This window comes from Epinephelus lanceolatus, chromosome 1 (genome assembly GCF_041903045.1).
Source record: "Epinephelus lanceolatus isolate andai-2023 chromosome 1, ASM4190304v1, whole genome shotgun sequence".
In the NCBI taxonomy this organism is placed as follows: domain Eukaryota; kingdom Metazoa; phylum Chordata; class Actinopteri; order Perciformes; family Serranidae; genus Epinephelus; species Epinephelus lanceolatus.
In genome coordinates this window covers 23,805,152-23,820,280 of record NC_135734.1, presented here as the reverse complement: position 1 = coordinate 23,820,280, position 15,129 = coordinate 23,805,152, and the positions used below count along the sequence as shown (strand labels likewise).

The 15,129-nt window shown below is 40.0% G+C and overlaps 2 protein-coding genes across 2 annotated transcripts; one reads left to right on the top strand and one right to left on the bottom strand.

The window, feature by feature from the left end:
• On the top strand, window positions 1-4,351 carry gata1a (GATA binding protein 1a). Its single transcript, XM_033625860.2, has 6 exons — window positions 1-158; window positions 1,736-1,970; window positions 2,064-2,567; window positions 2,999-3,144; window positions 3,433-3,558; window positions 3,671-4,351. Exons 2-6 carry the CDS (start codon window positions 1,757-1,759, stop codon window positions 3,959-3,961), a joined length of 1,281 nt encoding a protein of 426 aa, XP_033481751.1. The 5' UTR covers window positions 1-158; window positions 1,736-1,756; the 3' UTR covers window positions 3,962-4,351.
• Window positions 4,352-9,814: 5,463 nt separating this feature from the next.
• LOC117256519 (bcl-2-like protein 1) lies at window positions 9,815-13,692 on the bottom strand. The gene is made up of 3 exons (XM_033625974.1): window positions 13,554-13,692; window positions 11,404-12,059; window positions 9,815-10,459 (listed from the first exon to the last, which is right to left on the bottom strand). Exons 2-3 carry the CDS (start codon window positions 11,926-11,928, stop codon window positions 10,319-10,321), a joined length of 666 nt encoding a protein of 221 aa, XP_033481865.1. The 5' UTR covers window positions 11,929-12,059; window positions 13,554-13,692; the 3' UTR covers window positions 9,815-10,318.
• Window positions 13,693-15,129: the final 1,437 nt, after the last annotated feature.

Genomic DNA, 15,129 nt, shown 5'->3' with positions numbered 1-15,129 from the left:
AGCCCTAAACTTCGCTGGTGGCTGGAGAAGTTGTTCTTGTAGCCATCAGCCTACAGTGAGCTAGACGGTCGAGCTGTTCCACCTTCCACCTGGCCCCATACGTTTAACCCTGCGTCCTGCTGTACCGCTCACCTTACTCGTCTGTGACATCCACTCAGGTAGGTGACCCCTCAGCTTTTTGTCTCCTGTTGGTCTTATTCTTCAGCAGACACCAGAATATCATCCAGCTGCTTGAGTAAAGAATAGTCTTGTGAAAGCATATTCATGTGTTTAGGACTTTCACTGGTGAGGTTTCACCCAAGGCCATTTATTAGTTGATTGACTGGGAATTGTAGAGATATGAGAGGTGAGGACTTTGCTTTGAGGTGACGGAGATTCTGTTTCCTTTTTAATTTAATCATTTATCATTAATATTATTATTATTGGGTTTTTTCCCCTAAATTTATCACCATGGGTCTGTGTAAATTAGTGATAAAATTAATTTGGATCAATTATCATCATGATCATTATTCTTTTAGGTGACTTGGGGTTAAATTAAATATCTCATCCTTTTCATGTTAAATGTATTAATATAAATAAATGCCCACTCATTCATCTTTCGATTAGGATAATAATTAAATCTCAAGTTCATTAAGGTAATATTTGAAAAAGCAGTTTAGTTTAAAATAATTAAATCTATATAACTGTGTTTTTACTTCTGGATTCCTGAGTGTAATCTCATGTGATCGGCTCTCCACAAAATGCCGTTTCACTCTGCCGTGTTTTTACATTTGTCATATTTCAAGTCTAACAGATTTCTATTAATCAGATGAGATTTAAGTCATGTGATATCAAGCTGGATATATTTAGCATTATAATAATGCTGTCTATCAGATTTTCTCAGACTTTATCAGATGCTATCAGCCTCTTCTCTTTCCTCTTCTCTTTCCTCTAAAGATATGGAGCAAGAGCGGCCTTGGGTCTGTTATTGTTATATTCATAATATTGCTTTGACGTTCTGCACTTTTATTATTTTATCCACTTTAATCAGTTTTTTTACAGCAGCAATTTTAAAAATATTTTTAAGGGCAGCAAATGGGCTTTTCATCTCAAGGACTAAAAATTGTAACTTAACTGTAGTTATGACTTATTTCAGCACCACTGAACAATTACTTAATAAGAATACCACTCAGAAATTGAGAAGCCTGGCGTGAAAATGACACACAATCTTCGGGCAGAGTGACAGAAGTTGCTGTGAACATTTTCAATTAGAAAAAATCTCTTTTTTTAGCTGGAGTGCAGTGTTGTTTGTCCACCCTGCATGGCGTCCCAGAGGACACATATTTTGCATTCTTGTAACTGGCACACCTATTGTAGGAAAGGCCACTGAGTAACCGTTTGGTCACTAGCTGCATCACTACGTTTATAGACCCATTTATTTTTAGTTTTTACTTTCAGCCACAGTCAAATGAGGATCCTAGAAAAGGAAGTTTGAAGAAGCCTGCTGTCGAGAGATCGCGTCCCTGATAACTTCAAGTTTCACTGGTTATTATGAAGTGAAGAGTGTGGTGATAATGTATCTGCTTCAATCAAGAGTAAATCAGATGCAGTTAATTGTGGCATGCATTACCACTGCTGCAAAAAATAAAATCTGATTTCAGCTTTAAGTTTTTAAAATATACTCCTGACAGGATGCATTTGGCAGAAATCTTAAAGCGCTGTAGATTTCTCATATCCCCCTGTGGTTGTGCTATAGGTTGAGGTTTATTCTGTCAGCATGGAGGATTCATCAGAGCAGTCCCAGTGGGTGTCTCCAGCCCTGCTCAGCTCAGACCCTCTGGCCAGTTTCTCCTCTGATTCTGGCCTGCTGCCTCCAGGAGATGATGGAGAGGCCTTCTTCTCCAGCCAGGACACAGACTACACCAACCTGCCCTCCTTCTTCACCAACCCGAGCCACAGCCGAGCACCACCCACCTACAGACACAGCTCGGGTCAGTGCTCCCACCCACTGTTGCCCATCAAATCCATCTTCTCATCCAAGATCCACATCATAATCTGACTTAATCTGTTCTGTCTGTCCAAAGTTCGACAGGTCTACACCTCACCGAGCCTCCTCAGCAACCTCCAGCTGCTGGACGGGCCTGGCAGCCACCTGAGCTCACCCTACAACCCCCCTGCCTCCACCTGGAGCGGCAGCCCCCTCACCAAGACCCCACTGCACTCACACACCTCGACCTCCCTCTATACCCCCAGCGTCACCTCCACCTTCACCACCTCCAGGGATGGATACTTGTCTCCAAGCAGAGAGGGCAGGGAGAGCCCCCGGCTTCAGGAGGCCCTGAAAGCCGAGCGCCTGAGCCCACTGGGAGGGTTGGGAGCCAGCAGCAGTTTTCTGAATCTGACTCCTGCTGCTGGAAGTGTGTACACTCCATCGTCCCACTCCCATCCCCACATGTTGAGCCCCTACAGCTCATACATGACAGGCCCACAAGACTACAACTCTACTGCCCTCTACAACAGCCCTGGAGCGTGGATCAGCCCCTCATACTCCCCTAAACTCCGCAATAAGATGAGGATATCCACTCCAGGTGAGAATTTTCTCTGATTTCAGATCAGTCAGTGATCTAAAAATTAAGATCTTTAAAATTTAGACTTCATTGTTAACCTTGGAAGCAGCAATTAACAAAACAATCCCACCACAAGGTCCATTTAGTGGCTGCTCTGGAACTTTCAGTCGTATCCCATGACCTCACTCTGCCACTGCACTTGGCTATGGTCAAATTACTCCTAAAAATTCAGGTCAACAATTAACTTAATTCTCTTTTTACTTTTAAGCCAACATGAACAAGAAGTCCTTAAAGTGCTCAGAAAAATGTAAATTGGAAAATCCACAATGCATACATGACAACTGGGCAAATCCATCTGCTGAGAAATGTGACTGTAATGTCATGCATTTTGTAATAACCTCTTGATACACCAGGAAGTTCACTAATAACAGTGTACTTTTGATTTTGAACAGAGGCCAGAGAGTGTGTTAACTGCGGAGCCACAGCTACCCCTCTGTGGCGTCGTGATGGTACAGGCCACTACCTGTGTAACGCCTGTGGACTGTACCACAAGATGAACGGCCAGAACAGACCACTAATCCGACCCAAGAAGAGACTGGTACGAGACACACACCAACACACCTTTCTGATACACAGATATAGATGTGCTTTGTGATGTATTCAACAAATAATAAACAATTGCTTAAGTAATACATGAAAGTAGCAGTTGAGTTTTATTTTGACAAAATTAAGTGTATAATATTAGTAATATTAGTGCATAAAAATTCACCACAATGCAGCAAAGTAAAGTGTTTCATGCTCAAAATTTTCTTACAGAAGACCCCAAACCCCCCACCTCATGTATGTCCCCCCAAATGTTAAAACAAAACCTACACCCTTGTTTTAGATTGTCAGCAAGCGGGCAGGCACACTGTGTGCCAACTGCCACACAAGCATAACAACACTGTGGAGACGCAACGCCAATGGAGAGCCTGTGTGTAATGCTTGTGGACTCTACTTTAAACTGCACAATGTAAGTCAGCCTGGATGAAACTCACAGCTATATTCTTCTTTTTTTTTTAATCCTCCCAAACTAACCTAAAATCTGCTTGTAAACAAAATCTCTGACTTTGCTCTTTTCCCAGGTCAACCGGCCTCTTACCATGAAGAAGGACTGCATCCAAACGCGCAACAGGAAAGTGTCCAACAAGAACAAAAAGAGCAAGAAGGCCGCCATGTTTGAGCAGTACTCTGAGCCGATGCCTCAGGCTCCCTCTCTGGATGACAACTGCGGGTCATTTTCCCTCGGCCCCGGGACTCTCCTCACCTACAGCCACACACCACATCTCATCCCAGCACCATCATCCCTGCATCCCTCCGCCTCCTTACAATACACACACCACCTCAACACTGGCATGATGCCCACGCTGGTCTGAAGTGAAGAAACAGGCAGCTGCAAGCTGTACAGGTTTCGGAGTCAGCACGCTTGGTTGCCAGCTATGTGTGTGAATTTGTATATATGTGTTTCTACACTGGATGACTCATGTTTTCTGTTCATTTTAACTGTATTTTAGTAGATATTATCAAGTCAGATAAAATCACTCTATTGAGGTTGTTGCACATGTAAACACACTGATAAGAGAATTGTTTTAGTTGTAAATACAAACACAAAGCAGGATTCGGCTGCCTCAGTCTTCATCCCTTTTCAGTTATTCATAATGTGAAATCATACTTTGGTGTTGTGTTACACGGGTCTGTTTTGTATTTGCAAAGTTCCTGTTACCATATTGAAACTCTACTGGGGAAATAATAAAATGTGTGACTTATTCGGTTGGAGTTATGACGGCTTTTGTTTATGATGTCATTTGAATTCCCAGTTCATCTGTTCAGCTCAGTGACGTGACCACAGTAAAGCCTCCTGTGTAGGGTCATTGTACTCCCCTGCTCAGGTATAATGGTCTCTTTGTACAGGCAGCGCTCCACTTTGACAGTGTAATTGTACATAGCGGGTATGCAAATTCTCCATTCTGCAGAAGTGACAAACATTCAACTAAAGTGCAACACTTACGCAGTGGTTTTATATTTAGACCAGCGCTGCCAGTTGATGAGCAACTGGGCTTCAGATTCAATTACACACAAAGGCAAGGTCTTGTTTGTATTCGTTATTACTCATCACTGTGTGTGCTCATAAAGGGGGGGTTTTCATGCATAACACTCTCATGCTTGAATACAAAGGACAGAGAAGAACTTAAGATAAGTTACAAGTTGTTTCATGACATCACAGTTTCTTACATGTGTTTTACTTGTTCCTAAAGAGGTCAAAGAGAGAGCTAAACACTCAAAACATTAAATGCCGAAAGAAGTATTCATATTCTGGAAATTTGATACCACAGAGTAAAAACATTCCAGGTTAAAGTCCTGCACTCAAAATCTTACTTAAAGGAATACTTCACCCACATGCCTTGCATACCTCCACGGAAAATGGCCAACATATTGACTTGTAGTTTGATTTGGGACCACATTTTACAACGGCAAAACTATATAAACACATCAGTTTACAAACTCTCACACAACTCAACATGCAGCATAATCCAAGTCTCATTTATCCAGTCCTATGCTCGGTACTTCCCAAACACATGAATTTTCACTAAAACCTTACTGTTTAAAACTGAACTGAAAGTGAAACTTATCTACGTTCTCTTTAAAGCCATCTCTAACGCTACGGTTTTAGCATTTGTCATATTAAAGGTTAGTTATTACTGATGCATAAACATGTAAAAAAAAAGCATTTTAAAGAAGTGGTTTAATCTGCAACAAGTACAGGCTTTAGAAGACACTTCGAATCTGAAATAATGATGTGTCTGATTCCTTTCTACAACTTGCACAATCAGGCAAGTAAGCTGCTAGATTTACTAACCTGACATGGCATTTATTGCCCCGGGGAAATCGATTCTCATTGTTGAGCGCTGTCAAGGAGTAAAAAAAAATAATATTATAAAAAAATGTGACAGAGTAGAGGCGCAAAAAATGGAAGTACACAACTGAAGTACAGTACTTCAGGAAATTACACCACTTTTAATGACTATACTCATAAGTGACCTTTTCAAAATATGTCTTACATCATCACAGAATTTCTATATAGATGTCAGCAGTACTTTAGTTGTCCAGACATTTAACTTTCTACTGTGATTTTCTATATCTAGCTAATCCAGAGATAACGGTTTCATACTGATCAAACTTGTAACCATGTCTTTGTAACTGATTAGACTAATCGCATTCTATAAGATGTCATTTTCCTCTAACTGCTATTTCCTCAGTAATGAAATTGTATTTAAAATATGGGCAGCAATGCAATGGTATGTGTGTACCGTGTATTTGTTATGCTGAGCAGCAGGGCTGGGGTTGCTCACTCAGGACTGGGAGATAACTGATAGGTTATCACTGAGACCACAGACGCCAAAACCATCCACCTGCTGCTGGCACCGCCACACTCACACTCCCTGTCAGTTAGTCAGTGAGGGGCACCATGTACACACTAGGTACGAGGACATGACGCCAGAAAGAGTTCACATAGATCGTTGGTATCGTCTGACAGCACTAATGGGACTGCTGTTGGTGGATTTATTTTATAAATGTCTTTATTGGTTTTAGTTGTAAGGAGGATACACATGTTGTAAAAGAATAAGGATAAACTCTATTTTGTTGCTCAAATGAGTTCCCTCATTGTTTAAAAATCAATGTGTCACGATAAGGTCAAATGAATCCAGCCAGGTTTCATAATCTGTGGGCACACACACTTGAGACAAATGTATAAATTATCAAACACATTGCTGAGTGTGTTTTCACACGCTGATTTGTGCATGCTTGACTGCAGACCTCAAGGAGAAATAAGACTTTCATTTATGCACGGCCCTGTGAACATCTGGGCACGCCACCCACTAATTACACTACACACACACACACACACACATACACAGAGTCTGTCCTATCAGTGTTTTGAGGATAAACCAATTCTGAGGCAGATATTTTGATTATAAGCATTTTGCCTGTTGACATCAGAGCAGAACAAAACCATTAAGTGGGCGATATTTTCTTAATTTCATTAGCAGTCAGCCATTGTTATGCTTCACTGCCCTGATTCCCCTGGGACCGTGTTGATGGGAATTTGGTGTATTAATGCCCCTTGAAGTCACAGCATGAAACAAGGGGTTTTCTATGCGAGTCCATTTACCATATTTACCCAAAGTTTATCCTAAACCACACTAAAGAAGAGAAACCTTCAAAGTCCGCATCGTTTCCCTCCTCAAGAATGATCAGAACTAATGGAAGAATCACGAGACAATTAAGTGTATAAAAAAAAAAAAAAAAAGACATGAGATGTAAAAAATGAACTGTTTCTATCTGCTGTTTATCTGCTGCGGCCGCCAGCTCTGCTCTGGGGAAATGGCAACAAATGACGGGGATAGATTAGCAACCACAGGCCTGCTCAAGTTCAGTCACAAGGTCGTCCGTTAGTGGCCTTCTCTCTCCTGCTCCTTCAGTGTTTGTCTCTCTTCCCACTCAGCATGTTCTATCCTACAGAGCTGTACAGTGCTTTTAGTTGTAGTATAAACTATTACAACAGGGGAGTGATTGGATGAGTTGTTTAATCTTCGACACTCTGGGAGACTTTAAAATATAGATTATAACCATCTTTGGGCAAAGTCATGCTTTGATGGTGTGTAATTTACAGCCTTCCTGGAGGAGGAAACAGATGCATTTCTGACTAACAGAACACATGTCAAAACTGCGCTGTCATATCTACAGCCAGAAAAACATTAGAGGTAAATGAAACCACCACTGCATGATGTGTAGTCTTGTTGAAACATGTGGTGCTCGTGCACCCCCCAAAGGTAAGAACACATCACTGCAGCTCCAGTTTCTCACCAACTGACACAGGATGTAAAACCCGTCACACTGCAGTTTAGAGATAACACGTGTGTGTGTGTGTGTGTGTGTGGAGTTCATATAGTCATGTACACTGTTGATGCATATTATAATGGTACTGAGCTGAATATGAATTGAGGAAGGCTTTACACCACTGATACTTAATTTAGGGCCTGCAGGCCAGATAAGGTGCTGCCGAACACTTTCTAATTTACCATTAAAATAAACTGATTCACACTGGAGGCTGTTTTTTTGTACTTTGAATACAAATAAGGTGTCAGAGTGTGTAAAATGCATAAAAATAGAGGTTGTTTATCCAAAAAAAAGTGCCGGGGAAGGATCCTCCCAGACGCCCAACAGAGGTGCAGGCTAAGCCCTGAATGTCCTCAAATAAAAATGCCCCTGTGCACACCTGACTAGTGCGAGTCAAAAATGTTTATTTATTCTATATTCATTCATTATCCATATAGCTAATCCTATTCAGGGTCGCAGGTGGTCTGGAGCCTATCCCAGCTGACACTGGGCGGGAGGCGGGGTACACTCTGGACAGGTCACCAGACTATCACAGGGCTGACACAGAGACAGACAACTATTCACAATCACATTCACACCTACGGGGAATTTAAGGTAAGCGATTCACTCAGCCTGCATGTCTTTGGACTGTGGGAGGAAGCTGGAAATCCCAGAGACACCGAGAGAACACGCAGACTCCACACAGAAGTTCCTCAAGACCGCAATCGAACCCACAACCCCCTTGCTGTGAGGCGACAGTGCTGCCCCCTTTATTACACATACTGATAAATATATGATAAACGGTGGTTTATTAACTGGCCACTTGCCTCCCAACATTTTGCAAAAGTAGCTCCCGGGCAAAGCAAGTTAAGTGTCCATGCTTTATATTTTTGGATGTCTAACACTAGGAGGAGTGAATCAAGATTCTAAAATAAAATACTTCTTAAACTGAGATTCTGTAAATTTGGACATATTTTGGGTATAGCTTCTTGTGCAGTCTTGATGATCACATACATGTATGTTAGTACAAAGAACATGATGTGTATGAGTTAAGTTTATTAAGTTAAAGACATTTTTAGTGTATTCCGTCATGTAAAAATTTGAATTTATCCTTTTATATAACTTACAAACTTTGGGGATATTTTTGGTAAATGTATAATAAGTATTTTATGTATATATCCTACTTTCTATATATGTAATGTACTCAGTTATGTATCAGCATGTTGGTATATTTTATGTATAGGGCTTATTATCCATTCCGGTATTGACCGAGATAACGGAGTATGAAACTTCTCTTGTCAAACGATACCTGAATCCATCCTTTTTGCACCCAGGCCTGTGAAAAAAATGATTATTTGTATGGTCTTGCTTGCTGCCAGTCACTGATGGCAAGCATTCTTAGATTTAATGCAACATGATTGGCCCACTTCCACCGCAGATATACAGTCTGTCGTGTGGTGAAGTCAAATGCGGAGTATTTGATAGAGCTGTTTCTACAACCAGTGACATAATAAACCTTATAATTTGAACACTTTCACAAAAATGCATTCGTGTAAAAATAATTTGGATGCGGAGTGGTGGTGGCATATTCAAGTGTATTACCACACAAATTAAACATTCATTTCATTATTATAAAACGTACTTGGCCATGGTCTTGAAATAGACCCACATAGAGTTGCTCAGTAATAGTATTATTTGCAAGTACTCAGTTGTGTCATTGGACTGTGCGGTAAATTTTGTTGTGGTTGTTTTGGTGGATGATGTCCTTTGTTTCTTTTTTTGTATGTCTATATTGTATAAATATAAAATTTTGAATTAACAGCATTTTGACCTGACAGAGGATCCAACCGGGATTGTACCAATGTAACTTTGTGTGCAGGCATTACTCTATTTATCTATGCTGCATATGAATTGATCCATGAGATTAAGTATCTGTTTATTAGGCCATTTTATCAATGCATCACATCTCCCAAAGGTTTCCTCACACTGCACCTGCTCCAGATAAAATGCTGTATTTATTACTTGTAAATCTATTTTCTCTGTACCTGAAAATGAGCCAATTTGGACTCACAATATTGTAATTTTTTAGCCCAATAATAAAACTGAATTGCCATTTGCTTTCACTTAATTCTATGAATTTGAATTGTTGAATAAATTTGAGATGTAAGCCGTTTATTTATGTAATAATATGACATTGTAACAGGAAGCTATGACATTTCTATTCGAGTCAAACTGGAGTTATTATGCAAAATTACAGTTTGTTGGAAAAGGCTCAGCTTGACGACAGACATTTGTGCATTTTGAAACTAGTTGTTTAAGGTGATCTATAAAACACACAAAAAAGACGCAAGAAAAACATAAATATATTTATTTTTCAAGCATGCCTAAAACTCCAGTACAGCCAACAAAATGAGCTGAGCATTACACAGTGAAAAGGAAGTATAACTTACAATCTGTCCGTCAGTTTGTAAGTTATAAAAAATTGGTCCTTGGATAACACACAAAGGGAAAAAAATAAAAATAAGCAGTCTCATCAAACCAGCTGAATCTGTTTCACTGTCTCTTAGCTTATCAGGTTCATTTAAAGCACTTCCAGTCTGGAAATTAACTTCCTCTAACATCTGAAATCTCTGCTGTGTGTTAAAAAAAATAAAAGACACAAGACAAAGCGGGGTGAGGAGTGTTACAGCTCACCAAGCTACATTTTATGGATACTCCCACAAACTGCTTCAACCACTCCACATTCTGTCAGTGCACAAGCAGACTGGGCTTTTTGTAAACATCAACTATTAAGTTGTATTGTTCTTGGCGTAGCATTACACAGGGTGTGCCGTGGTGAACGAGATGCGGCACCTTCAGTGATTCTTGGCGATGACCACACCGACCAGCACTCCCATGAGCAGCGCGACTCCAACTAGCAGCCATCTTCTCAGACTCTCCTGAGATCGCCTCGCTTCTGCAGCGCTGTTCTGCCCAAAAATCTCAGCAAAGCAGTCCTGGAATAAGAAAAATGATGCAGACAAAAAGGAGAAATTTTGTTGTTAAACAACAGCTAGGTTTCTTTCAAGCAGCAACCACCGAGGCTGTTAAATGAAGCCAAAAAATGAACTGCCACTTGAGGCTGGCTCCAAAACAGAGCCAATCCTAACAGACCCCCATGCTGAAATGCCAAACTTAACACCAGAATAGCACACGAGTTGTTGGTACTAACTTTTAAATATATGTATATATTAAGTATATGGTATCTATGTAAATGTTTATATACGGTATGTGCACAGGTATAAAGATATTTAACACACATTTTTTGTTTGAAATCTATGGTATTGTTACTGCTATGTAAACAAAGACAAACTCACTATGTTATTCATAAAAGAAGGAAATTATTTGAAATTTGAAATACGAATGTATATTTTTACTTTGCAGTCAAGCAAAACAGGAAAACTAACAAAAACAATCTTCTTTTAAATCCAATGGCGTGGTCAATAATTTCAAAACTTCCGTAACTTTTATGGGTTGTAATAAACAATGATTGAGGTTGTTGACAAATTTCTGGCCATTAGTCCTTGGAATAATTTGTAACTGCTGTGACTTTCAGCTGACTGCAGCTGCTGTACTCCATGATAATGAAGCTACAATGTTTTCAGGGCCACCTTTGAAGTGTCTAGGCAGTGAAGATTTGACAATCAAATGGTAGATATTCAGTGTTTTTTCTTTTAAACTGTGTGAGTTAGATCCAACTTTTTTCAATTCAGATAATTCCAATACTTCAACTCAGGGTTTCTGACAATACTGAGTGCTGATCTGCTCTCCCCCCCCCCCATTTAAAATCTGTATACCTCACTGTGTAGAACACAGATCTGTATTGGGTCGACACATCCCTAGGCACAGTCACAGTGCCATAAATAAAGCTGCATGCTGAGTTCATCCTCTGCTGACTCACCCATCCTCCTTGGGTCTGGATCCATGGATTGATGTGCTCATCCAGGTACGTGGTCATCCAGTCTGTGATGCGGGAAACCAGCTCGCTCATATCCTTCTCTACACATTCCACGCACAGCACACCGCCAAAGGCAAACAGGCCCACTACACGTCCCCAGTTGACTCCATCCTTGAACACCTCGTCCATCACGCTCTTAAAGCTGTGGTAGGCTGTGTCAGGAGTGATGTCTAGCTGCGAGGAAAGGTCACTAAATGATTGCGTGAAAAGCAGTTCAAACTCATCTGCTGAGTCCCGCAGAGCTGCCTTTACAGCTTCTATGTCACCATGCAGGGGTGATGACATCCCCGGCTGGCTGCCCCCATTCCTGCTGTTGACCAGCAAGCCGTTACTGGCAGCTGAGCTGGCCTTGTCTTGCTCAGTCCTTCCTTCAGCACCCTCTGGCCTCAGTAGAGAGGTCGGGTGGTTCCTCTGAGACAGCTTGTAGCTTACAAAGAACTCCACCAGCTCTCTGTTACTGTACGACATTATTTCCACACTGTGAACCCCCAACACACAGCCAGCCTAATCAGATCCCATGGTTTCTCCTGCCATTCCTCTCTGTCAGCTGTCACATCAGAGCTTCTTCTTCTTCTTATGTTGCAGCTAGCAGTAGCAGGCTGGAAGCACACAGAGAGGGGTGAGAAGAAGTTGCATCAATTCCTGTAAGCCATTAGTTTCTGTATGGAAATCTATCAGGAGACACTTGAAACTTGAGTTGTGAAAACCATCACAGAGAACATCAAGACTGTGAGTTACATTGTCACTGCTGGGCATTTCAGTTTAAAGAGGGACACCACCTAAATTTAGATTAACAAGGTTCAATCATGACCTCCTATCTCTCAAAGCCAGAAACCAGAGAGGTAAGCACAAACTTGTCAATAACGGTGCCTACAGATATAACAAAGTTAAATTTAAATTAATAACACCTTATATGAAACTTGAGACCAAACCTGCAAGGAAATACACATCGTGTGTGTGTGCGTGTGTGTGTGAGACACATGAGTAAGTACTCTGAACAATAAGGAAAAATTTGCATGAGTTAAATTTAACGTGTTTAATGTAAAACAAAAACAATCTCATCGCTGTTATAAATGCTATTTGTTATTGTAATTCTTCAGTCTGTCCAATGATTGTAAACAGTCATTGGGTCTGTCAGGCTGGAAAAATTTCGTGGTAATGCGACCGCAAATATTTAAGACACATCGACTCTGAATTTAAGACAATCTAATCTAAGATATTTTAAGACTTTTTAAGGACCTGTACACAACCTGATAAAGTCTGGAGCTGCTCCATGGACAATTAATGGGAGCCTGATTTTGTTTACCCACAAATTTTTTTGTTTCCTTTTTTTATACCCTGATGATCTTTATTCAATTGTAGTGATCGCATTTGTGAAATAGAAAATGTATCCATATACTCAGAACTCAGCACATTCCCCTGGCTGCTCAGTGTCATCTGTAAAATATGAACCAATTCATTGCTTTTGGAGCAGCTCTAGACTTTATACTTGATGACATCACATCTTTGAGTTTTAGCACTCTAGTTTTTGGATTTGGGAGAAAGCTGATGATGTTGACGATATTTTTGGACTGTCTTAGATGATAGGAATACCATGTATGGACTTTTAAAATGGGCGTAGCTCCTCTTTAATTTTATGTTAATTTGAAGCATCTGCACTGCATTAGTACACAATAACAGTGTGTAAGATGTTCACCTCACGTTTTAGCATTCTGCTGATAGATTTTATTGTACAGAAACGAATATAAACTGATGGATAGCTGGAATGTGAAGAATAATACTGTGACGTTAGCAAACATTTGAAAATAAGCACGAGCTAGCAAACATTAGCTAAAAAGCAGCCTCACGAGCTCAGTATATTAAACTCCAGCGGCATTAAATCATTACGATGTATATGATGCCAAATATGTGCGTCCAGATGCCATCCTGCCACCGCTGACAGCTCTAACTACAAGTCACGTAGATACTACCAGTTTTAGCTTCATATGCTAACTAGCTGTTTATAAACAGTCCACAGGAGACGCTTCAAAACCAACTGAAAACTACACCCGTGGGACGGAAATGAGGTAATAATTATTGACAGTTATACTTACAGCTGCTAAAAGGTTGTTTCCCCTTTCAGAGGGCAGCTACGGAGTTACTAAAAGCTGTAGTTGTGAATGCAGACACAATATGGACATCTTTGCAGCTGCACTCTGTGGCCTGGACCGTGATGCACGCTGGCGTTTGGCCAATTCTGCTACTGTACCAGCCAGAAGTCCCGCCCCCTCCTGCTGCTGCACCAATCAACGTCAGAGACAGACCGGAAATTAAGGGGCCCGTGAAATGAAAGCAAATTCATTGGAAAAGCACGTTTGAGGGTGGTCTGGTATTGTAGGGTCCTAGTCTGGAGGTACTAAGTTTGAAACATTAATCATACTTTTAAGGAGAAATTGTTAACTAATTTGACTAAAGCCAAATGATAACATTCGGTATACCTTCCCTAATTATGTATTTAATTTAATAGATGGAGTTCATTTTCTACTAAAATATAATAACAACATAAATAAGTCACCTGTAAAGTTAGCCAAATTACACAAACAAGCTATGCTGGCCTGGAAAAAGTCTTACAAATATAATTTTTCAACGGCTAATTATTTCATTTGGAACAATAAGAATGTTCAACATTAAAAAATGTCTTAATTATGTGAAATAGGTTCACAATGGCATTGTGTTGGTGAGACAACTTCTTAATACTGAGGGGGAGATAGGCGAGACAAGACAAATTTATATAGCACATTTCATACCCAAAGGCAACCCAAATTGCTTTGCAGATTAGTCAAGTCAAAATTCATTGTATACCAATCACAAATCATGCCTCAAAGGGCTGTACAAACTGTAATTTCAATTCAATTTCAGTTTCATTTTTATCTCTTAAGTCCAATATCATATACTGACATATACTGAATTCTTCTCCAAATTAAGCTTAGCAGTTTCTCCCAAGGAATATGTAATAGTTTTTGATGCATTGCCAAGGGGGGTGCTACAGCTTTTGAGAGGTTCATTAATCAAGGATTCAATCACTGACACACCTAATAGATGTATGTTCATCAGAGAAGTTGATGTGTTCAATTAAACACACTCTTGGGCTTCAATTTATGATGAAATTAATTGGCAGAAAGTCTGGCTAGTTGGGGACAAGTACTGTCTTGACAACAAAGTTAAAGAGGTTTCCTTTAAAATCTTGCATCGAATGTATCTGGCAAAAAAGACAGAGATTTGGTCTTAATATTGAATATTCTTGTATTTTCTGTGAATTAGAAGAAACAATCTGCCATTTGTTTTATCACTGTATGTATACCAGAATACTTTGTGTGAATATTCAACTTTATAAGAAGAAAAACTGGCTAAGCAATTCAATTGCAGGATGAAGACATTTTCATGTGTTCTGAAAGTAATCCGGTGGAAAAAGATATACATATATTATCTGGACAATCATTTTTATTATTGGGAAAATTCCACAATGACAAGAAGTGGGCAGACTCCAAACCAGATTCTGAACTTAACTATCAAATCTACAACAATATGGCACCGCAAAAAGAGGGCTTCAGAATAAAAAGGCAATAAAAATGAACTATGAAACAATGAGACAGTATTCTGGATTTACAGACTATCACTTTTTCATCTTTT

What these genes read in the sequence shown, in the direction of transcription:
- gata1a (XM_033625860.2), top strand. Translation starts at nt 1,757, where the DNA reads ATGGAGGATTCATCAGAGCAGTCCCAGTGGGTGTCTCCAGCCCTGCTC. An exon ending in GATGAGGATATCCACTCCAG is followed by an intron (nt 2,568 to 2,998) that starts GTGAGAATTTTC and finishes GATTTTGAACAG; the next exon opens with AGGCCAGAGAGTGTGTTAAC. An exon ending in TCTACTTTAAACTGCACAAT is followed by an intron (nt 3,559 to 3,670) that starts GTAAGTCAGCCT and finishes CTCTTTTCCCAG; the next exon opens with GTCAACCGGCCTCTTACCAT.
- LOC117256519 (XM_033625974.1), bottom strand. Translation starts at nt 11,928, where the DNA reads ATGTCGTACAGTAACAGAGAGCTGGTGGAGTTCTTTGTAAGCTACAAG. An exon ending in TCCAGACCCAAGGAGGATGG is followed by an intron (nt 10,460 to 11,403) that starts GTGAGTCAGCAG and finishes TTCTTATTCCAG; the next exon opens with GACTGCTTTGCTGAGATTTT.